This window comes from Branchiostoma floridae, chromosome 4 (assembly GCF_000003815.2).
Source record: "Branchiostoma floridae strain S238N-H82 chromosome 4, Bfl_VNyyK, whole genome shotgun sequence".
Taxonomy (NCBI): domain Eukaryota; kingdom Metazoa; phylum Chordata; class Leptocardii; order Amphioxiformes; family Branchiostomatidae; genus Branchiostoma; species Branchiostoma floridae.
The window spans coordinates 5,944,967-5,970,221 of NC_049982.1; the positions used below are offsets into that span (position 1 = coordinate 5,944,967).

The 25,255-nt window shown below is 40.3% G+C and overlaps 2 protein-coding genes across 2 annotated transcripts; one reads left to right on the plus strand and one right to left on the minus strand.

Moving 5' to 3' along the window:
- The first annotated feature begins 581 nt into the window (after positions 1 to 581).
- On the plus strand, positions 582 to 8,364 carry LOC118413487. The gene is made up of 9 exons (XM_035816917.1): positions 582 to 1,024; positions 2,702 to 2,792; positions 3,521 to 3,697; positions 4,233 to 4,379; positions 4,791 to 4,954; positions 5,519 to 5,705; positions 6,246 to 6,386; positions 6,853 to 6,993; positions 7,442 to 8,364. Exons 1-9 carry the CDS (start codon positions 974 to 976, stop codon positions 7,465 to 7,467), a joined length of 1,125 nt encoding a protein of 374 aa, XP_035672810.1. The 5' UTR covers positions 582 to 973; the 3' UTR covers positions 7,468 to 8,364.
- A 764-nt stretch (positions 8,365 to 9,128) lies between these two features.
- LOC118413126 (meiosis 1 arrest protein-like) lies at positions 9,129 to 20,944 on the minus strand. The gene is made up of 15 exons (XM_035816304.1): positions 20,752 to 20,944; positions 20,129 to 20,286; positions 17,986 to 18,162; positions 17,509 to 17,601; positions 16,870 to 16,966; positions 16,638 to 16,688; positions 15,945 to 16,037; positions 15,449 to 15,528; positions 14,386 to 14,511; positions 13,711 to 13,722; positions 13,077 to 13,178; positions 11,996 to 12,172; positions 11,622 to 11,852; positions 10,665 to 10,802; positions 9,129 to 10,062 (listed from the first exon to the last, which is right to left on the minus strand). The coding sequence occupies exons 1-15, from the start codon at positions 20,870 to 20,872 to the stop codon at positions 9,847 to 9,849; spliced, it is 1,872 nt and encodes a 623-aa protein (XP_035672197.1). The 5' UTR covers positions 20,873 to 20,944; the 3' UTR covers positions 9,129 to 9,846.
- Between the last annotated feature and the right edge of the window lie 4,311 nt (positions 20,945 to 25,255).

Consider the following 25,255-nt stretch of genomic DNA (forward strand, 5'->3'; position numbering starts at 1 on the left):
TTACTAGCTACACTCGTACATACTAGTTCTAGCCTGTTTGTAAAACGTTACTACTATCTTATAAACAAATGAAATATCTCACAAAACATGCAATTTGTAGTTTTAGCATAGTTTTACGCTACTTTGTAACACGATGTCTATTTGCTGGGTCAACCGCGGTAGGTAATTTCACGAGTAATTTTCAATCATCTTTATATCAATATCAAATTCACCAAGCCTTAATAAATCAAGAAATGTGAAATAATGTGCACAACGACACATGACGTTGTCGAATTCGACCCACACATAAAGAACATTAAAGAGACGTGAATATCTTATGCCTGTTACAATGATTATTAGACATGTTCGTGGAGACAGACAAAAGTTAAATCGATTTTAACATACGGGGATTCCCTAGTAACACGGGACTTAACGCTTACACACCAGGTCGGAATGTCTGGTGACCTTACACCTTTGAACCTATTCAAATGACCTCTGTTGAAGTTTAACCCATTATTTGACTGTTGTGGTCTGACGTTTATGCCACTGACGTCTAACAACAAATCAACATTTCATTCTTTAATACTGAAAGAAGAATATGCTTAATGTTTTAGTAGTGCAAAGCAATTTGAGACGGAAGCCAAACATAGTGAGCCCTGAGCGCTGCTAGCTGGCTTATACACACATGACCTGTCTACATACCTGTGCGCCCACGTAACCCGTAACCGGTAAGGGATCTCTTTGTTTAGCAACGACGTCTGGCCCGGAGCAACGGTGGGAAAAACGGTCGTGCAGCAAACTCGTATGCGAACATCGCAGCCTGTACAGGCGGTAGTGTGAGACTGAGAAAGTAGTAACCTAACGTGCTCTAGTCTATTGAACTGGAATTAAGTCGATCTTGGTTGAGATTTAAAAACCAACGGCTTATTCAGACCTCGCCAGGGTCACCCAGCACGCTAGAACCAACAGGAATGCAACCAGGGTGTGAAACAAGATGACGACACGTCTTCTACACAACGCTGCTAGTCTCTCGGTGTTTCTTACGGTAAGGGTCTGTCTTGTTCTCCTACAGAACACTGAACATTACGAGCTAATTCTCACGGTGTAATTACTACAGTTGGGTGCCAAATCGGGTAGTAACGTACTCGTATAATGTACTGATGCGACATGCCAGGCTGCTACTCAGTGTTCAAAATCAGCTTGACCTTACAGATCGCATTACAGGCATATGCATGGTACTATACCTGCCTAATCCTACTTGGTGCCGTGATTTCTGCTGGCGATGTTCTTATGTTACTTGCTAGTCTACATTGTATATCTTGTATGTCGAATCATATTGCCCCAGGAAACGAAGACCCAAATTGTGTCCCATTATATATGTTACTTTCAAGATGTAGAATTATAATTCCACGCGAGGAGGGGGGTAGTCCTACGAATAAAATGGGGTTAACTGCTGACCCGTGGATCATCCTGAATGTCTTAAGAAGATAACGTTTGGGTGGGCGGGATTATTGGGTAAATGACACCGCACTAATTGATTAATTGAATCACAATTAGATGCTAAACACACCTTATCGCGTGGAACAGGTATCGAGGACGCGCGTGTCGTTGTAAGAGGATTGCAAATGAGTGTAAACAAAGATGGCGATCATGATATGGTGAATGTATTTTGTGAACATTTTCGCTAAAGCATGCATTTTGTTGGGGTATGTTTGGTGGTAATGGGGCTTGTCAGTATCTAAGGTTTGCTCGCACAAAGCCCCTAATCCGCTGAGTCAACAGTGACTTCAGTTTTCCTTATTTGTATGACCGATCTGGTTTCCAAGCAGACGTGGCAGCCAAATAGGCCAAATAGGGACAAATAAGTTACCATGGGAATTCAGTCTGTCTTTTGGAGTCTATCCAGCAAGCAATTAACTCCTGCAAGGCTTGTATTCCTAACATGGCCAAAGTCTCCTATTACTATCGACAGGCCGGAGTGGAGTCTGGTAGAGACTAAGGCCAGAGTCTCGTAGAGACTATTAGCGACCGGAAGAAGTCACTGTGGAGGTAGCGGAACTGGTCCAAGAGTATGGACTTAATAAAGCTTGCCCAAGCATGCAGACCGACATGTTAAAACGCGTCGCTCTAGTCGTTCTTGTAAGTTAGACCTATGGAACAGTATAGACAGGCCCATGGAAAAGTACAGACAGGCAAAAATGTGTCTCACGCTTGCTATGTTTAGCAAAGACCATTGTTTTGTTGACAATGCCCGTGTGAAAGGAAGTGTAACCGAACACTGTTTGGTAAAGCCGGGGGCTTTGCTGAGGGAAGGAAGGATAGAAAATAACACACACAAGCATAGATCAAACCACTGTTGTGATAGTGATTAAAGGTCTGGAGTTGAATCTGACTGATTCCTGAGGCATGTCTGCCCCCCGATGAGTCACGGTGGAAAGCCACAGTACAGACATTACAACAATTTCAAAACCGTTAAGCTTAGTAAAGCCATGGGATTTGAGAAGGGAAGGAAGGATGAATGTCAGTTAATGATGGAAACGATACCTCCCATCATAGGTAAATCTTACTGTTGTGATTGCGACTTAAGGTCAGCAATTGATTCACAACGCTAACTCAGCTACTATCAAAGTAATAACAATATACGTTTCAGGTACCGTATTGAAGGGGGATGGCATAACCTTTCTGTAGCAGTAACACAAACATACATGTGTGTCACTTTTAGGTCCTCCTGTCGGTGTGCCAAGCACAATGTCCGGAAGGCCAGTACCAGCCCCCCGGCAAGGACTGGTGCTGCAACAGCATATGTCCCGCAGGTGAGTCATGCAACTTCAGATGGATTAGACATGCATAATCTGATTTTGCTAGATCGATACTATGTCATTCTTTAACTATGCGAAGGTTTCCACATACATTTTACCACCATGAACAACCAGTGCAATGAAGGTGTATAATTCATTCGCAAGATATTCCGAATTTATGAAGAATGTGAAAAGAATGTCTAAAATCTGACCACAGTGAATCACTGTGACCGGACTTGTTTGGGCCTGCTGTTCACACAGCCGTAGCTGCTACTTGCAAACACTTGAACCTACACGCTGACCTTGCATGCAGGATACTTACTAGAGCGGTGGCGTTTTAGTATAATATACTTATACAACGTATTTTAGTCTTCCATGGACACAAAACTACGACAGTATGTGTCCAAAATGCTGACATACAGCCACCAGTATATGTTTCGTCTTTTGCACGTTAACCTTTTCACGAACAAACCGGTGCAGTGGCCTTTAAGTACAGAGTGTTTGCTTTACATTTCGGCTGTCGGAGGCTCAAGCGCCGGCCGGATCAAAGAATCTTAAAATGGCACTTATCAAATATAGAAATAGTCATGATTGAAGTTGAACACAAGCGATACTACTATACCAGTAAACCAGTCACTTCCTGTAATGGTCTGTGAGGCCCACCAAGAGAAACGAAGACGGGCACTACTCCTATACACCGAAAGCTGAAGGAAGGATTTTAACTTTCAACGTATTCATGGCAGGAACACGAATCCAACAGGACTGCCCGAGGGACAGCCCAGACTCGGTGACGTGCGAGCCCTGTGGCCCTGAGTACCCGGACCGGGACTCCTGCAGCTCCGGCGGCGCCCTGGAGCAGCCGTACCCCACACCCTCCGCACAGATGGGCGACAATACTACAGCAAGTCCCAGAGATGGAGGTGAGTTTATCTCTTAACAGATAATGGAATAGATATAGCAAACTTTTTGACAGTCTTTTATTAGAAGCACTGTACACAAAGGCATTGGCATAGTGGCGCTACAATAACTACAACGCCACAAAAATACATAAGATTAGACAAGGGCAAACATTTCTAAAACAAACGTAATATATAACAGATACTATTCAACAAAATAAAATCAAACAAAAGCGAGTAACAGAGTGATATACGAAGTGACAGAAATACAAACATATATTAAATGCTGTTTCAGTTTCCATGACCAATACTAACCCACAAAAGATTATTACAGTACCGGTAGTACTTTGACTTAGAATCGCTATACATTATCTATGAAGTTGTTCTATTTTGTCATACTCAACAACATGCTCCGATAGCAACCTGAAAGAGGAACATGCAAACTATTGCAATTTTTTTCCTCCAAAGCTCCTACAACTGTAACAACCTTTGCATCATCTCAACACAGTATCTTTGTGTGGTCAAACACTATAACGTTTTTCCTTCTCCGATTCTACAGAGGCAGATTCTACCCCGAAGGTCCCACTGTGGATCATACTCGTAGCAGTGTTTGGGAGTTTCGTCACTATGATCCTTCTGGTATTAGGTCCGGGACTCCTGATTCTTTGGATTTACAGGAAGAGGCATCCTCCACAACAGAACCAGAGTAAGTAAAACATCTGCTTCCACAACAGCTGATGTTTAAACACAACACTGACAGTGTCTATTCTTAATCTGTTATTCCATTGTAACAAAATTTATTATAAATATGATACTTGAAAAGTACGTATAAGCTCAGGTTTATCCGACCTATGAATGTATGTACATGTACTTCCTTCTCATCCTGCACTGAAGCAATGGGATTACAAAATACTGCAAAGTAGAGACTCTACAATGCAATTTTCCTTTGCAATAAATACTATTGGTAGATATGCAATAACTATTATTGGTAGATATTGCTTATGGCAACTTGAAGTCTTGAACTATCCTGTAATGATCATCCACAGTAAAAAAAAGTACTAATGATGCTTCTGCACTCTGTATTATGATACTAACATTGCTGATTGTTGATAAATAGATGGGGCTGGTCCACAAAATGCAGAGAGGCAGACCTTCCTGTACAGGAGCGCAGATGGAGCCGTGAGGATCAACCGGCCAAGACCGGCACAGCCTGGTGAGGTGGAGATCGAGATGGAGAGACTCAACCATACAGAAACTGAGAACCACACATCGGCTAGAGAGGTAGGACCAATAGTTCAATATGATGATAGCTAGATGAGTACAATTATAGTAAGCACCATATATATATATATATATTACAGGATGTATCGAATGTATGGTTTCTCACATCCAGTAAAAGAATTCTCTTGACAACAGTTTGTTACAAGTATTTTCAGCTTTTGCTTCCATTCCTTCAATCTTATATTACTCACAACAACCTTAACATAGGAGTGTATAATTAAGATGTAAGATGCATAGCAGCTCATATAGGCTGAAAAAATATCCGTCTGAATCTACGCATGTATAAAAAGGGATTTAAGATCATGCGTAGTTTCAATGTGGATTGAAGAGACGAAAAAGGAGGCTGTCTTTTCCCAATGTAGTTGTTTAGTTCAGTTCATCGGAACTTCTTCCTCACCCAGAGATTTGACACAAGAGTCAGTCCGTCGTCCTGTTCAATTATCTTTTTGAGTGTCAAGGAAGGACGACTACTGACATCTCATTGTGTAGAACTTAGAAGCAATGTCAATAAAGCTTTTCCAGGATGACGTTTATTCTTCTTTCATCAACTAATCTATCCTCCAGGCTGCCAAAGATCACCGGAGGCTTCCCGACGACGGCATCAGTACCGGAGCAGACGACAGCACCAGTGAGACCCTGTCACACCTGTCGCAGGAGAGCGGAGAGGTACAAACCTCGAGCGATCTGGACGGGACAGACTCCAGAAGGAAGCTTAGAAGAGCGTTACCAAGAGATGCCAACGAGGTCCCAGGTAAGCATTCTGCACTTATCTTGTTATATTTGACAATTTTAATTTCCATTAGTATTCATCTAGTAAGGTACAAAGCATAAAAGAAAGTTAACTAGTTGTATCTAGAAATTCTAGATAAAATGATTTGTCGACCTTTAGTCAACCCTGAGATACATCTCCGGTCTAAGCTGTTTATCTTCGTAAGTAATATAGGCATTCAACTACCAAGAACACACATGCTAAATCCAATTGGACCGAAGCTGAGGAATCGCCAAAATGTGACCTTGTTCAAACTTCCTCGTAACATTTTATTTCATCTCAAAGAATTTCTGTGGAATATTGAATGCACTTGAGGATACAGGAGCCCTAAAGTTGTTAGATTACCAAGAAAATAATGTTCAATCATTTCTTAGCCCATTTTGTTGTCAACTGTGTCAGGGAGAAGGTATATATTGCTAGAGTTCTATAATAGAGTGGACGAGGACATTACTTTAGAGAAGGACTAATAATTACAACTTCTAAATAGTATGCAACTTTTCTCTCTGTTCTATTCTCCTCCAGTTAACGAAGAGACTACAGAGTACATTGTGAGTAACCTAGGCAACAGGTATCTCCGGCTCGCCAGATGCCTTCCAGCAACTAGTGGGAACATCTTCTCAGTCACAGACATCGCTGAACTCAGACACATATACACATTACACGGTAAGACTCCACATCCCAAGCCATATTACACGTGTTGTTCCACCAGCTTCAAGTACCTGCAATTGCCAGGTCCATTCATTGCAACAAGGACATGGATTATATCACTTTTAAACGGAGGGAACACACATGTACCTTTGGCCAAAATATACCCTTGGTCATCATATACCAGATTTATAGGGACCAGGTGTATACACAGTCATATATATGCTCTAGCCTGTTATGCCAGGTTTAGCATTAGATGACTACTTCGCATAGACATGTTTTGACTTGAGTATGGTTTTTCATGATTTGACTTGAGTATTTGGTTTTGCGTATGTTCTGACTAAGTTAGGTTTTGCATGTTTTGACTTGAGTAAGGTTTTGCAATGTCAGCAAAGATGAGAATATTTCCAATCAAATGACTTCAAACTGTCCCTTGATTGAAAACACTAGAGACTTAACTTTTCTGTATGTATGATTCTTGCAGGCCCAGCAGATGCCATTAGGGAAACAATAGACGTCTGGCAGAGGAAGAATGGGGAACAAGCCACACTGGAGGGGCTGCTGATCGGTCTCTACACATGCGAGATGAACGGGATTGTGGAGCACCTGTGCCAACTGAACAACGGTGAGTGCGTGGTACGAGGTTGCCATTCTTTCTTATAGTATTATACCCAAAGCAAGACGGCACTGAAAACCCACCTATTGACCCTACCTAAGTCTGATATTGGGAAGCATTCAGAAAGCTTCCTTCTGTAACAAAAAAGGGGCTTAAGACATTTCTGTACATATACAAATTATAGATGTATCATATTTATGCCTCCATGCATGTAAACACGCAAACACACAAGAACATTTTATACTGTATGGATGGAATGAGTGACCTTATAATGACAATGTTGAACAGGACCAGCAGATACTGCCTGTCCCATATTATAGCATATAGTCTTCCAGACACATAAAACAATAGATAAAATCCCAAAATAAGAAATGTAACGCATCCAAATGAGGTATCATTACCTGCAAATTACATCTATATCTACTCCACAACAATAATCATTGCTTTCTTTTTCCAGTTCGCCTTCCTGATTGGTTCAGTTGATCCAACACGAGCCCTGGTAGATTCAAGGCCAAGAAGAGAAAACTACTCATATTTTGTAATACAAAGATGAATGTGTATTTGTGTGTCAAGGACAAAGAAAAAAGTCAATACATTTGTATCAACCGGCATATAAAAGCAGATACATGTATTTGGAAAACTGCTTTTTGGCATATCTTATTACCTGGATGTCCAATCTTCATCAACGTACATGTAGTTTGGATTTTACCCCACACCAGAAAGTGTTTCCAACATGAGAAATATGAAAGGATGCATATAGAGCACAAGTTGTAGCAGTTTTGCCACAATACTCAAGAAGTGTTAATATGCTTCCAGTTTGTATGCTTTCTGTGAGTTTATATGCTTGAACATAACAGCCTAAAGCATGTTTTTGTACTAGAGTGGATCTGTTGAAGAACCTTGAGAGGACAGCAAGTATTATGCAACACAAAAATAACATGCCATGCTAGAAAAGTGTTTTTGCTTCATGTGCCAAACAGTAATACTTGGTTGAGAAATTGTCTTACTAATAACTGTGTATGCTACTTTAACAGATTATATTGAATAGTTGCATACAATGACTTTTACCCTATTGCTTTACAATGAGTGGCATACACAACTTTTGTTGTTTTGAGTTGTAATGTTTTGCGGTATATTTGTTTTCTGCATTGAGCTTTGCTAACTTACTACTTGTTGAAAAATAATGTTTGCAGTTGAGTAGCTGCATAATTACTGTACATTAATGGCCCTATGTCATACAAACTTATGTCTTCACCTTGTTTAAGCTTAATATTAGATACAGTTATGCTTAATATACATCGTGTAATGAAAAGATTACACAACGTACGCTCAAAGCAAGTATATAAGAGAACAATATTATATTGTGAGGGGTAAGCCACGTATCATTGTACTGTACTTGTTTCTGTCTTTTGTCACTGCTGTACTTTGCTTTATGTATGGATAAAAAATGCCAAGTCATTTATTTGAAATATTGTCACTTTGTAAAGTCTCAAAGTAGAGACATTAAATAAAAGATTTGCCCTTTGGAAATCCCTGAAAAGGCAATACGAGGGGCGTTCAATAAGTAATGCCCCTGACCCATTTCCAATCGCAGGAGATTAATGAAACTTGGCACAGTTATCAGTCTTTCTCTTCATAGGAACCACCCAGAGTTATGCATTTCTCCCATCGTCTGATGCAGCTCTGGACACCGTTTTTGTAGAACACCCCAGGTTGGTCCTCAAACAGATGCCTCATCAATGGCAGAAGAGGAACGACCAGGTCTGGGAGCTGTTTCCACAGACTTCCGGCCATGTTTGAATTCAGGATGCCAGCGTTTTACAAGGTCATATGATTGGGCATCATCACCATAAGTTTCTTTCATTTCATCAAATGTCTCCTTTGGTGTGCGTCCTTTCAAATACAAAAACCGGATCACTGCGCGACATTCAACTGGCTCTTTTTCACACCTGGTCCATTTCACACCTGACTCAGTTCAAACACCAGTAAATCAGAAACCACAATTAGTTCAGAGCTGTTTTTTGCAACATAACTTATAGAGATATGAATCATTACACATACAAAATTTCATCTAGATCAGACAACTGGAAGTGGGTCAGGGGCAATACTTATTGACCGCCCCTCGTACAGCCAGTAAAATACTGTAGAACCATTTAGCTGTGCTGTCGTTTTACTTCGCAGTAGGAGGCAAAATGTGTAGACATAAGGGAGACATATTTACAGTGCCATGAATTGTGAAAGAGATCACAAAAAAATCACCCTGAAAGTATCACAACTTACAGTATGAACAGTGTGGCAAAGATTCACAAAACCGTAAGTCTTTCATGAATTCAACTCCTCAACCAACTTTGTGATCTAAAAGTAACTTGAACTCTACAGTACAGTAACTGTATTCTGTAATGCCAACTAATGAAGCAAAGCAGAAAAATGTACTTGGGCTCTTAAGATTTCACAGGATTCTCTTTTAATGAATGAGGTACTACAGTAAACAGAAACCCGAAGAACAGGCAGTATTTCAGACAAAAAGCAGGCTCTGTATTGCCTACTTACTACAAGAACATTTAAATTTGATATAACATTTCCTTAAATGTTCACACAGGACAGGCTAGAGTAACAAAATCCTGCATGTCTTGCAAGTTAAGATGTGTAATAAATCCATATCTCATTTTATACATAATACTTTACACTAAGTTTGATAAAATTGAAGAAACATGGCAAGCAAATACATTTTCATCTTACATATCTTAAACTTAAGTCTTCATCATAGTCCTTTTCGTCCTAACTTACAAGTGACAAACAAATGAAAAGTAACAAACCATTGCAAATAGCTTCTATGCTAAGTGAATACACAGTCAGTTAGCTTCAAAAGTCAGGGGTGAAGTCTGGAAACATGTCATCTTGATCAAACACTCTGCTCTTCTTTGCCTTTGGAGGACAGAACCGCCCCCTTTGATTGTTCTCAGGCCGCTTGAATGGTGCACCCCTCTGACTGGTGCTAGTAGCTGCTTGGTTCGTCTGCGCTACCCTCGTCTGCTGAGGGGCATGTCTAGAACCTACAGGCACTGCACTTTGAGGAACCTGAGAATAATGTGAAAGGAAAGTAGTCTTCAGGCCTATGACTAATTCTCTATTCTGTCTTACACTGAATTCCTGTTATCCCAAATAACACTTTTCAAAGCTTACGTCAAGCTACACAGGATCATGTATCAACTGTTCATAAACATAGCTTGGGGTTTCCTGCAGATTAAGACAACTGTAATCAATGTGTACTGCGTCACAAGTGCATGGACACTGAAAAGGTTTTCTGGAAAAGAGTTGCATTTCCTTTCAAAACGGGACTTAAAGCCGGTGGCCCCATGTATGACGGATCTGATATAAGTCAAACCTCAGCACATAAAATATGGTCAATTTTACACACTTATTGAGAAGTGTAGGGGTGACCTGGCATGCATGGCTATGAAAAGCAAGCATAGCAAAGCTGCATTGCACTATTGACTACAGTAACTGTAAAAGCATAATTATGCCTTGTCTCAAGCATACACGAGTTTGGCAGAAGAAGAAACATGATAACAGCAATCACATCATGCTCCACGTGTATTGCATTGTTGCAGTTCAGATAGGGTCAAAGTTATTAAAGGGCACTCAATTACTGCTATTAAAATCATTTTAAAACGCCATACCTGTGATGTTGCTGTGTACTGAAACCTGCGCTTCCCCTGCTGCCCAGGAGTAGCAGTAGTCTGCCTGACGTGCGGAGTCAGACAGCTGTACAGGCCTGACTTCACCAGGAGGGGGTTCAACATTTCCTCCACCTCAAGCTTATAAACCAGAGGGCTTACATGTTGCTTTGGTATAAATCTTACATAGACAACTGGAATTTTGAACTTTAAATGTTATGTAAATTATACACATCAACTGACACAGATACAATAGGATCATAAATGGAATAACACTTCAGCACATGTAAGATTCAAGACGTATGTAATTATAGCATTATGCATTTAAAAAATACCGCATACATTTTGATTTAATTTAATTTGATTGATTTTATTTATTTGCACATAAAAAAGGGCATGCATACAGTAAAGATAAATGATAGTTAAAAACCGTGCGGGAGAGAGGTAGAAGCCAAAAAAGGCTTTATCTAAAACAGCATCACAAGATCATTTCACAAAATATCTTTTGCACAATAATCAAATACAAGTAAATGGATCAAGCCACATTTATCACTAGATGTCATCACTTGAGCTATGTAACTCTGTAATGAGTGCAGGTATACAGAAAAAAAGGATCTTAAGCCCTGCTTTAGTTCAGCTGTTGTTTTTTGTGTGCAAAATGCAGATTCGTCTTACATGGAATTGCATAAGAATAGCTTGAAGCACTGAGGGTTTCAGTTGCTAGTACAGTCAAACCTGTATTAGCGGCCACCTTTGCCTTTAAGCGGCCATTGTGGTCACTTTTTGTCAGCCGCTTGGATTTTTCCCATTGATCTATAGTATATAGCGGCCAGCTGCCCAAAGCCACACAATTTCCAGTCCTGTAGATACAGAAACAGCCTAGTGGTTGTATGTCACCCTGTGCTTGAGTTTGGACCGGATCATTTGGGTCACGTACCAAAACTTAAGAATATCCCTTACCTGAGCCATGGCGCTCTCCACAATGTCCATGGCCTCCTGTGCAGGTGCCTCGGAGGGTGAGATGAAGTCACAGGGCAGCAGCAGCTCCCCCACAGCCACTGCTTTGATCAGCAGAGAGGTTGACTGGGAGGGCAGGAGCAGAAAGTGGGCTCTGGGAGAGAGGCGGGGAGATTTCTGCTGGTTCTGATTCTGGCCTGGGGAAGGATCTCTTGTGGCCAAGATTGCCAGGCCCTGTAGTGGGTGTACAGAGTTTAAGGGATTTCAGTTCACTTTACTCTAAATATGTCCAGCTTGTAAAGAGACATGTTTGCCCTGTATCTGTGTATGTAAGGAAAATACGTTTTCACTAATGTAATAAAGTTGTGTTTTGTTGCACTTAAAAAAAAGATGAAGTCACAGGGCAGCAGCAGCTCAGCCACAGCCACAGCCTTGATCAGCAGAGAGGTGGACTGGGAGGGGAGGAGCAGGAAGTGGGCTCTGGGGGAGGGACGGGGAGATTTCTGCTGGTTCTGACCTGGGGGAGGATCTCTTGTGGCCAAGATTGCCAGACCCTGTTGTGGGTGTACAGAGTTTAAGGGATTTCAGTTCACTTTACTCTATGTCCAGCTAGTAAAGTGACATGTTTTTCCTATGGGAAAATGCATTTTTACAATAATGTAAGGTTGAAAGTAATGCCTGGTACCCATGGACTTAACCCCCTTAGTGGAAAGTGCCCTCTGGCAGAACATACAGAAACTTCAGCCTTCAGTTCAAGCACATACACACAGTCACAAACACAAACACTCACACACACACACACACACTCACACACACACACACACACACACACACACACACACACACACACTTAATCACTCACACACACACACATACACACTCACTCACTCACACACACACTCTCCAACACACATACACACAGTGATACACTCACACACACACACACACACACACACACACACAAACACACTCACAAAGCAGTAATTTACACCATTAGCAGCGGAGTAAAAATAAAAGCCTATTAATTTAAAAGCTTTGTTTTCAATTGGAGGGCATATTCAGCACCAAGGACAGACTAAATTGACGCAGACTGGCACTAAATTAGGACATCCTGTAGGCATGGCAGTAAGCCCATCAACCTTTTCCTTCAGGTGTCAAAAATAAGGCAGTCAGGAAAAGCAAACTTTGTCACCTTATGGGAGAGCATATAGAAACTATAGTGTAAACACATGCATACACACACATACTAACACACAGACACACATTCTCACAGGCATATAGATGTGCACACACAGACACACAGACATAATGCATTCACACACAGTGTTTGTGTGTATGCATGCATACACACATATATATGCACGCACACAAATTTTTCAATTGGAAGGCATATTCAGTACCAAGGACAAATAAAACTAAGAATATCCTGTAAGCATGGCAGTTTGCCCATTCCCTGACCTTTTCCTGCAGCATGTGGCAGAGAGCGTGGAAGTTTGTCTGGTTAGACTCCAGCTCTTCCCAGTCCAGCTTCCAGCAGGAGGTGGCTGTAACTACCAGCGGCTGTGAAATAGTAGAAAATCCAGGACCTGGTGCACATGTAAACTGGGTGGATCTTCTTGCACTACAAAATGAACGATTCCTATCAACAGTACAATAATTTATGATGATAGCCTTTCTTGTATATTCGTGCTCTATTGGACTTAGCACACTGGCATAAAAATTAAAAAATTACAGCAAAGAACACTGGTGACATTGAGAGGACCCCTCATAGTTGTCTAAAACATGTCATGAGTTATGAAACTACCCTTACTTAAATGCACAGGTTTGGTTTCTTCATCTTGTAGTGATAATTTGAAAAGATAGCTTGAGATGAGTTTGTATAACATTTACATACATTGAAGGTATGGTCAATATGTGATGAAAACCTCCTAAGAGGTATGCCATCTTAAGGGCATAAGGAATTTGGAAAAAGTAACTGCTTCTTTATCCCATCAACACATAAAAAGCAAAGCTACCACAGAAGGAAGTTCTCTATTGTATTACAGTACAATGTAAGTCTAGTCTGACTTTAATAAGAAGGAAAATAACTTACCATCCCATAGACCTATAGTTGGGTGCAAATAGAAGAAGACACAGTAGTTGATCATTAAAAGTTCTAGGAGTACTTTTTACTATGGATGATTATCAATGATGAATGATGGATGAATAACATCAAAGAAATTCACGGGCAAAAACACACACTGGAAAGTCAGCAAAGGTTGCTAGGACCCCTACTGACATTGAACCAAACTGCATGTCTCAGATATACATCATAGGAAGTACATCTGAGCTACACCATAGCAGCTACTCAACCAACTGAATATGATTCTGCAACAGTCAGATATTTCAGGTAGCATTCCCTGTCACGTATCTTATCACTTGGATGTCTGACCTTCATCAACACACATTCTGAGCTGTTAGCTGGCAAAATGCATATACCTTGCCGAAAAAGATTTCATGAGAAGAATTTTATTGCGCGGCAATTGAATCATACTATTCAAGTGCATTTTTATGTTCCCACTTGTAGACTGCAATATCAGCAATGTTGCCTGAGAGTCTGTGTAATGTACTTGCACATTTTCTAGTAAATAAAACCATACACAATGCAAAGCAACTATTACACATACTACAAAATAGATGTATAAAATAAAGCTTTGAACATCCTACTTACTAAAAGCAATAAGGGCTAGCTATACACTACTAACAGATAGAAAAGCATTTCTCTCACCACAGATTCACAAATGTTGGCAGCGTTGACCAGTTTGACAGCAGTAAGTTTGTACACAGGTGCAGCTGAACCTGTGGTCCTGCTCTGGGCAGTAGAGGAGGGGCCCTTCATGTCTGGTGCCAAGGCCTTAGGGATGAAACAATTAGGGTGTGAGGCATTTGTGTTGTATGCATGCAATAGAAACATGGACTCTGAAAAAGTCAGATGAGATTCTCCAACAGTTAGACTTTGAATTGAGATGCCTAAGGACGATTCTCAGTATTACATTCGGTGATCATATACCAAGTGATGAAATCTGAGCTAGACTTGGAATAGAACACTCCATGGTCGATGCCATCAGGTTTAGAAGACTAAGGTGTTTCTGACATGTGGTATTATATATTAAGAGACCACCAAACACATTAGTCCATACAGCCAAGGCCACGGGTAGACCTCCAAGCGCTGGAAGGATCAAATTACAAAAGACACCAGACTCAGTCTCAAGTGTGCTGAAACAATTTTTAAGGAACGTTTGGCTTGGAGAGTACTGACGGAGAGGAGCAAGGGGCCAATCCCTGGCCTAAGCACTTAGGCAGGTAGGCAGGCATGCAATTGGTGTTTCCCATCTTCGTTAATACACTCACACACAAATGATGTAAATGTTACTTTGTGTACAATGATAGATGAATATGTTACATAGTAACTCAGTTGTAGATTGTTTTCACTACAAAATCCATGATCGCATTTCATCATCAGATTTTTATACAATCACCTTTTCTTACAGCTGTTTCCTTTAAAAGATTGCTATTTTATCTTCATTCATACTTAGTTAATGTTTGGAGGTAAACACTGTAATGTACAGATTTAAATTATACAAATGCAATAAATAATGAATTTCAGAAACCATCTAAGGTAATGTAATATTGACCATTGTCATGATTACCCCATATAATAACAGTTACTTTTTTCTTGTAGTTTACATTCAATGTTATACCTATGTATACTTGTCTGCCCCTATCTGTTGACTCTCTAATATCAGAGTCAGTGTAATATATTGTCATATTTGAAATAAATAAATACATACAAAATTGAGCGGCTGCAGCAGGTGGGTGGGGTCCAGGATCCTCTCACTCAGGTCACACTTCAAGGTCAGGGCTCCAAGGCCTACAGGTGTTGTAAACAGTCATTTCAGTACAGTTAAACTGTCTTTTGAAAATGACACTGCAGTGCTATAGCTACCTACAAATTCCTTAGCCCTGCCCATATCAGTCAAACATAGAAAATAGTACTGCATTAAGTATTAGCTGATATGGAATGCCTTATAGGTATATTATGTTTGTATAGGTTTAAGTTAACTGCTTATTTTGACCAACAGCCAACTATGATCCTTTCTCACCAGTGGCAAAAGATAGTGGACACTACTGGTAATTCTGAAAATTCTGACAATCAGCTATCTAGTTGCTTGTCATGAGTAGCTTTTGCATCAATGTAAATCTTACTTATTATCTGGATGAAAAACGTCATCGACATACAAGTGTATGACTCGTATACTTTGAAAAAGTGTGTTTTCTCTGACTGACCTGCCATACCTGGAAGTGTGATGTGGAGATGTTCCCTGTCTGTACCACTGTCCACCAGCCAGCCTTTCAAGAACTGATGCAGGCTCACTCCATCTGTACAATCATTTAACATAGGCAACAAAATCATCATCTTTTCCTTGGTAAAATGAATCAAGTTAACATGTACTGTAGCACACTTAGCTGGAAACATAACTCAGACCCATCAAAAAACAAACCATACTCACAGTGTACATGTATTTGTGATTTAGTACACTCAAAGTTTGATTGCTCAAAACAAATCAATATTTCATACAAATTTTTATTTTCTACTTATTCCACAGTCAAAATGTGTTCAATCATTATATGTTCATGAGGTAGTCTACATGATTAGGATATTGGAGATCTATTTTACACAACCAGACTGTTTCTTACCTGCTCATCTTTTGATGTCACTTTCCTCAGAACTTCTAACTGGAGTTCTGCTTCTCACTGCTATATGTAGTCAATGTAGATGGCGCTTTTGTGACAAGAACGCTATCCCAAACATTTTGAGGAAGATGTCTGACAGACATGGAAACGTCAGCAGGTAAGAAACAGTCTGGTTATGTAAAAGAAATCGCCAAGATCCTAATTATAAGTTCACCCAACCTGATGAAGTTATTTCGGAAGTCTACATAATTATTCCTGAACTTGTAACAAACACCTAAAGCCCACCATTGTCTAGATGCACCACATCCACCATTCCACAGTTTAGTCCACCTTCACCTGTGTATATTGCAGATACCACAACAAATCATTTGAAACATAAAAATCACAATGATTCATCCACATGGAATACACTTAATGAATATATGTAACACTACTGCACTTACTTTTTAAGACCCAAAATTTGAATGTGAGGTCAAACAAATGTTTTTCTCAGTATATGCTGCTAGAAGAGTCTAACTTTCAGTAGCTGCAGTGCTACCAGGACTGTCATCTAACATGTAGAGGTCCGAGGCTCCCAGATCCTCCGGCTGGCTCATGCACACCACCTGTACCTTCTGCAAAGAGATACAAACTTTAAGGAACAAACTCAAAAAGAAATTGTGCATTTAGTAGCATTTAGAGTGCCATTGATTTCATGCTGCACATGTCAAGCAGAGGGTCCGAGAGGGTCCAATTATACATTGGACCCTCCCCAAATAATAATCAAATTGGAATGCAGTAGTATCCAGCATTTGATTATACTGCTGCTGGCATCCCTGACCCAGGGGTGGGTAGCAGCTGGCTAATCTTCATAATCACGCTTCCAATTGGCTCCATCCAGAAGGTTCATGCTAGTTAGGCCGCACACATGGATACCCTTATTGATGTACTCCAACCAAGATATCCTATAGCTACATGTAGGTCTACCATGACCTCTGTTGCCTTACATCTGTTATTTCATGGTGGCATGGAAGATATTAGCCACTGGCTCGTTCAATGCGGTACAGTTTTCTAAGCCATTTTCAACCACTAGCTATTATAATAGCTTACCACTTTACAGATAAACACAACAAAAGTACCTTGTAAGTTTTAACGGAGTAAGACTAATCCAACATACCTTCAATACATCCATGTCCAGAACAGAGCATGCCCTCTCCACTTCCTTGTTCACAATGTTGCTGGGACGACAGGTTACCACCATCAACTCAAGCTGCATAAGTTGAAAGCAAAAGATACAAGGGATTGTCTATTCATACAGGGCAATTCTAAAAGTCTTAATCATTCCAAGTGCATAAATGTAATTGTAAAGATTTAAGATTATCTACTGTTACTTGTGCCCTAATATACAGAGTACTATCAGAGAATCACATCCTAACAACTGTTAAGAGTTAACATAGTAACTGATTTCCAAGGGAGCCCTAGCTTACATGTACAAAATTATTGTAGCATACTCAATAGTGACTGTCACAATGATATTCCACTGCAAGATATGAATAGACACAAATTAAATAACTACAAGGTGTGACTATCATATCTTTCCTCTGTTGTAACATGGTACAAGATTTAAGTTAGAAATTTGAAGTTATTATTTAACCTGTTTGTACAGGTGTTGCTGCCTTTTGAACTGAGCCATGGCATCTTGTAGCCCCTGCCCCAGACACCCAGCAGTCTTCCCTCCTACAAGCCCCTCCCTCTGGAAGCTCAGGAGCTCCTGAAGGGCTGTGTGTATCTTGGAGAGGTTTCCTCGCACAGCTTGCAATGGAAGAAGTGCCTATCCAGGGAGCGATTATGAAAAAAAATAGGGTCTCATTGAGTGTGATTTGAATATCTCAGTACTTTGGTACAACACTATCAGGAAGGGATAATGCTCTAAGCTAAAAGTGGAAGAAATGCCTTCCAACTTGGTAATCCAGCACATGTTCTACCACCAATTGGCAGTCAGTAATTCTATGCTATCTTCCCAAATGGACTGTAAGGGCAACGATAGATATTCAAGCTAAGTTGGCCAACTTTGCATACTTTTTTTTAGAAAATTTAATTGCATTATAGTCTTTTGCAGTAATTGATCTAATAATCAACAGTCACTACACGAAAGCAAATCTTAGTAAGTGATCAAGCTCAAAAATTTGAATTTTATTAACCATTCATGGTGAAGTGGGATCTAAAGGTTTGTGTTTCAAAAGCAAGGCAGACTAAAGGAGTTCAAATTGCTTTCAGAACCATATCAGAGAATGGACAATAGAGTCACTAAGTTACTAACTAAGTAAAGGTTTGTCACATTAAGAAGAACAGACAGCCAAGAAGGGTATAGAAAACTACTAGTAATACTTGTCTGCTCTTCTGAAGTACCATAAAAGTAAAAAAAAGTTAGACTCAAGGATGGATGAGATGAGATGCCTTTTCAAGGAGCACTGCCAGAGAATTCCTATAAGAATTCAAGAGAACCTGCCAAGTTTCTGAAGACTTGGGTACTCAGCTCATGTAAGTGGATCAAGAGCATTCATGACTGTAACAGGCTTCAATCTCTAAATACTATTACTGATACAGTAAAAGTAATGAGCATCAACAAGGCTTCTGAAAGAAGCAAGAATTGACTTTTGAAAAAAAATAGTGATATGACAATATAGAATACATAACATAATGCTTAGTTCATATTGTTACGCAGAAAGGTAATCCACTACAGCCCAGTTCCAAGAATTTCCAGCAATTAATAACAGTCTTTTGAAAAAAAATAGTGTCATGCCATGGACGTTATATAGAATATATAACATTCTTGGTAATGCTTAGTTCATATCGTTACGCAGAAAGGTAATCCACTACAGTACAGTTCCAAGAATTTCCAGCAATAACAGCCTTTTGAAAAAAAATAGTGTCATGCCATGGACGTTATATAGAATATATAACATTCTTGGTAATGCTTAGTTCATATCGTTAAGCAGAAAGGTAATCCACTACAGTACAGTTCCAAGAATTTTCTAGCAATAACATCCACTGTACCAAAAAAACTTCCCTGAGAACTTGTACATCTAAAATCTGCTTCAGACCACTATATCAGACCAATGATGGTTTTTTATCTACATATTGTATCAGATACTATATCTGATACAATATGTAGATGAAAAAGCATTAGGCCATGATGATTTTTTTTCTTGATTTTTTTTATTATGATGCATCATTTTCTCTGAATTCATTCCACCCACTTGTTGTGTCAATTTCCTACAAAAGTTATGAGATCCAAGAAATTAAATATTAGCCTAACATTGAGCATGCACACTGTCCAGGCTGGCAGCTGAATTCAGAGGAAGCTAGACTGATGTGCACCACAGAAAAAGGACTTTGCAATTATACTATTAGTCTAATGAATTTATAGTCAGCTTATCCTGAATGCTGCAATTATAGTGACTTATGTGGCATAGACTGTCATTCAAGGAATATGCTGTGACTGTGTTAGATCTTGTATATTGGGCTGATGTAACTTTGAAAGTTAGCAAGGACAAAGTCCATAAAACAAATTTCCAGAAAAAGTTTCAGACACAACAATTCTGGACTTTTAATGAAAATCAACTTATAGAGAGATAATAACGAGCAAAGGTCATCCTCCTACGCAGTGCGTCCAACAGTGCTAGCTAACCGCCTGTAACCGCCTGTTCTACAACAGGTGGTTAGCTAGCGCCGTTGGAGACACTGCATAGGAGGATTGCAAAGATCAGATGAGACCCAAATGACTTAACGCTCACCTCTGGATATGTTCCAATGGCAAACAGGCCAAAGAAGGGGACCCTGGGAGGTCCTGTGATGTTTGCTGCCAGAGCCAGGATGTCCTGGAGTGCCTGCTGTACCTGACAGCAGCTCTCACTGCCAAAGGGAGGACTGAAGTCAACCAGGACTACATGGGCTGGAGTATTGAATAAGGACATGTTGATTTGATGGATATTCTGTTCGTCGAATCCAAGAAAACTAAAGTTTTTGACCATGCTGTTAATTGAACAAAGCAAATAATTCAATTTGGTAAAATGAGCACACACGTCTTAGATAGAAAAGAAATATTGGAAAACAAATACTTGTGTTGTAGGATGCTAAGGTAAATTTCAACGTCAAATAAAAATATGTAATAAAAGAACAAAAAATGAAGTATCTATTGTTCAGCATACCATACACAGTGTCTTAGTCTTTTGTTCAAACTTGCTGACCACATGGATATAATGAATGCAACTTTTTTTTTTTTTGGCCAAACTTTTGGATTGAAATGATGATTGACCCTACAAGAAGGCAGGCAACTTTTGCCAGGCAAATTGCAAAGTAACATTATATCATTAAGTACAAAATAAGTCTTTAAAGGACAAGAGAGATGGTCTGTCACCTGGCTGTCTTGCAAACTGGTTCCATGTCAACTGCTGCTTGTTCATGGTGGGGAATCTCTCTCTGTCCAACTCGTCTGAAATATGACTTGCAAATATGTTTTTAAACATTGGTTTTAACATTGGTTTAGAGGGTCACATTGTAACCATCCCTGTAGCTTAGTAAGAATGATATATGTAGCATCTCAGTGCTTCTCAAAATTCCATAATACATAGTAAATGACTGTTAACGGGAGGTGCCCCAACACGGTACGCTTTTTCTTGCGCTCAAACTCATGGCGCTCCATTGCTAGTTGCCTGAGAGTGGTCAAGTTTTGATGACTGAATTTTTTACTCATAGATTTGAACAACATACTTGAATAAGAAATGCATTCATGTGGTTCATGAACCTTTCGCGCTGCGTGTTACAAGCAGCAAACACTGAGAGACAATTTCGTGTATGTAACCTTCCAATTTTGTGCTACGCTGGACAGTGTGCCTAACTCGGTACGCTTTTTTTTTTATATTTTGCTCTCTTCAGAAGTAAGAGGTAAATCTAAGTACACAGAAAAAAATTAATAGTATGATATTTTAGCTTTCTTTTGACAGTAAAATCGTGACTGTATATACTTCTTGTCTCACATGAGGAAGGCTGTACCTAGAACAATCAAGCTGATGTTTTACGGGCAATGGGCTGAATGCACTGATTGTGAATGCCCGACTAAAAAAACTATTACGAAAAAACGACACCGCCAACATCAACAAAACTCTGTCTGATTATATGAAAATATCATCTACATCTCTCTGTCAAGTCTTATTTTCATAGACAGCACGAATTATTTGTTACAGTCAAATAAATCTTTGGAGCGTTCTCTAGTCTGCCACCTTCACGGCCACACTCCCTTGGGAGTACAATGGTGGTAATGTTTATGTCGCTTCCTTTTGGTTGCTTTTCTACTCAACAAACATTTGAAGACCCATATTCATAGTGTTTTATGGAGCTTTATTTATGTGTATCATGGCAGTTGTGTGACTGCTTGGATGAGTTCGTATAGTTAGCGACACGAGCCGCCAATACGCAGAGGCCGGTGACCGCAGTGATTCAGCACTGTCAACATTACTGTTAGAATTCTGCTCTTAAAAAAACATGAAGTAAATATGTTAAAGTATACTTGGAATGCAAATTAAAGTTGTGTGCATGGACTTGGTTTATTTACCTTTGTAATCAGCATAGTCAGTGGCAACAAACACGGTGTACTTACGGATAATAAGATCAGCAAAAAATCCGTACCGTCTTACGACTGGAACCGTCTTAGGGCAGCCCCCGTTACATGTCTATTCTAGGGAATGGCTTTATTGCAGTGTTGAAATTGATGTTGACTAAAATTCGGAGCTGATTTTAAGCTTCTTGTCAATTGCAGCCAACGATGTCCCAAAACATGGCTTGTAACGGTAAATGAACACAAACAAACAACACCAAAACAATCATAAATGTACTCAAAATATATATTATCGTTGTGCGGTAACTTTGTGGACAAAAACCTTGGAATTTTACCTCAGAATCTCCACAACTCAAAATTATCGTCTGCAGACCGCCATGTTGTGTGGGACGTGAAGCATTGTGGGACATCACGCGTCAATGGCGCCAAATCAGTCGTGGAACTTGCCAACCCATCACCGGGGTAAGCTTACATTAAAAGTGGGAATGTTGGTGGATTCAGCGCGTCAAGTGACCACGGCACGAGTTTCAGAGGTCATTTGGTTGTGTAAACCTCTACTTGGCCGACAAAAGTTGGCAAACTAGATTTCATGCTTATAATTTGTTACATAATACCACCGGGAGGTTGAAACCTCTTTTCAAAAATTTGAAATCTTGACCCTCTAAAACGCCATTTCCTGCGTTTTGACGGCCAAATTTTGCTGCCAAACTAAGCTAAGTTTGATGGCAATTCTGTTAGAAAGACACATGGTTTTAGCGAGGGCGATGCCCCTAAAATATTTTCACGATTTCGAGTACGGAAGGTGCGAGCTGTCGCAAGGTTGGTATGGGGGCATTTTGAAATCTGCACCCTCTGAAAGGCCATTTTCTGTATTTTTCTGAAAAGCACCCTCTGAAAGGCCATTTTCTGCCGCCCACACTGAGTCCGTTTAAGTTTAAATGTATGGCGACACGTGCCCTGGTGGGTGTAACGTTAGAATATATAACCTGGAATGCTAAAATAATACATTCTTTAAACAGATTCTAACATAATATCAGTACGCTGACTACTATGTGATAAACCAATATAAATATGTACTTAATAGTTCCTTCTTATAAACACATGCATGAAAACATATCTAAATTCTACATACTAATGGTGCTAACGTTACATGATGTGCTCAAACACTTATGCAGGCGCCATCAAACCTGACAGGTCAGGACCGATTATACCGATATCTTGGCCTAACAAGTCAATCCGTCCCTGTCACCAATAGACACGTGCTGGTGGCCTGATAGCACAATCAATGTGCGGCAGCCGGCAAACCACGTGCAGAATGAACTTCTATGACATTTCTGCACATCAGTAACCAGCGGTGTGACTTACTGGATCAAACTCTAGATCTAAGCAATTCGTATCGTGCCCAGGTGAACAGCCTTACTGTCTGACTTCATTCTTCTTCTCCGCGTGTCATCACTTCACTCGCTCTTCCGCTCCAGTTCTCTACGCACGCCCTTCTTCTGGGGGTCAGAGCTTCCAGATCTGCCTTGCGCAAGGTTTGGGCAGGAGGGGACAGACAAGAGGGTGTTTCATGGTCTGCTTCTGCCTGAAGTCACACAGCAGTCTGTACATCTTGGTTGAGACCCATGAGGGACTTGCATCCACCTTTGCCCGTTCTGAGGCGGTTGAGACATAACCAGGTTCAGACCATGCCTCCCCCGTTCCTAGAGGCTGATCGATCGCGCATCCAGCAAGTTACATCCAGCAACATTTCCACTGGTCAGGGAGGGGAGGGGACCCAATGATTAGCGCCTAGCTGGCAGTGGGAGGCTGTGTAAGGCTCAGGTCACATTTCCGTACAGGGACCCGGTCGGACAGCTATCGGGAGCGAACTTGAAGATTGACAAAAATTACGTCAAAATACACAAAATGTTAAAATAACTTTAAGATTCATTGGCATATGATCTATGTATATTTCTAGCTATACATTTTAATTTTTCGTTTCAATCCGAAACTACAAAATTACAACCCGTATGTCCATAACTTTTGACGATGTCCTGTTCATAGATTTAACAATGCATTCAAATGACTTCTTCTTTCTGCAATTATGATTATAATGATCGGTCTATACGTCCCTGTACATGTATGTATCAATAGAAAATATACTGTATACACAATCATATTCTTTTGCCATATTTACAACATCTCTGTGCACTGAGGATATGCATGATGGTCGTATAATGATCCATGGTAGAAAATGCATTGATGCTGAAAATGTTCACTTTTAATACTCAATATACAACGTCTGATGAAACTCCACCGAGCGATCGAACATGCATCGGCACGAGCTTATATGCAAGTCTCCTTGATATTCCTAGAGGAACTCTCAAGATACCTGTGGAGCTAAATACGCGAGGCATGTAACTACACGTGACAGACGAAGGAGCGCATTCAACTTGCCTACTGAGGCCTAAGCAAAATGCGCATCTCCTTTTTGCACGTTGTATAAGCTATAGCGGCGACATTGATGTATTGTATTGAGACATCCTGGCGACAAAGTGGGCTCAGCAAGTGACATAAGACACTCGGCATCCATGCACATGTAACGTCAATTAGGGATGATACACCAGAGTGCAGAGAATGCATGCGAATGATATCCGCATGTGATGCATAGCTTTCTGGCTATAGCTGACTATGGTGGAACTACAAATGGATGCAGGCTCCTCGCAGGCTATAATCATCTAAGTGCCAGGATACTAAAATGGCAACATTTCAGTGCAGATGGTTGATTTAAAATGGATCTTAATTCAACGTTCGGAGAACAGAAAGAGACAGACAGACAGAGAATGGCGTGTTCATGTCACCCATGTTGCTCTTTCTTGGTTAGGCCTACGTCAGATTTGTAAACCGGGGTCCGACAGGGCATCTTTCGGGAACAAAAATATAATAAAAGACACTAAACTACACAAGACGTAAAGAGAATAGCTGTGAGCTTTAGTATACGTTTAATTTTACGTATACATTTCTATTTTTCGTTTCCAATTAACAGCCAGCTGCAGGCCGGGCCCCGATTTGGAAATATGACGTTAGCCTTACAAGTGGCAACAGATAAGATAGGAAGCACCAGAAGGTCGGGCGAGTACACCCATATCTCTCCGGGAAGTTGATATTCCCACATTACATGGTATTACCCTGATCAGCATTTAAGGAGACTGTAAACCCTCCATGTGCAGGGTTAGAGGCTCCCTGTGCAACCGTGCACGTAACTTTATGTGATTACATCGGTCCCAGCGAACCAGACTGTCTCCCAGCACAATAGCGATCAGCG

Bases quoted from the DNA above. Each gene is read 5' to 3' on its own strand.
- LOC118413487 (XM_035816917.1), top strand. From the start codon at position 974: ATGACGACACGTCTTCTACACAACGCTGCTAGTCTCTCGGTGTTTCTT. The intron at 4,955-5,518 runs GTAGGACCAATA...TCTATCCTCCAG, and splicing joins ACCACACATCGGCTAGAGAG to GCTGCCAAAGATCACCGGAG. The intron at 6,994-7,441 runs GTGAGTGCGTGG...TTCTTTTTCCAG, and splicing joins CCTGTGCCAACTGAACAACG to TTCGCCTTCCTGATTGGTTC.
- LOC118413126 (XM_035816304.1), bottom strand. From the start codon at position 20,872: ATGTTAAAACCAATGTTTAAAAACATATTTGCAAGTCATATTTCAGAC. The intron at 15,529-15,944 runs GTCAGTCAGAGA...CAACACCTGTAG, and splicing joins CACACTTCCAGGTATGGCAG to GCCTTGGAGCCCTGACCTTG. The intron at 11,853-11,995 runs GCAACAAAACAC...CACCCACTACAG, and splicing joins ACTTCATCTTTTTTTTAAGT to GGCCTGGCAATCTTGGCCAC.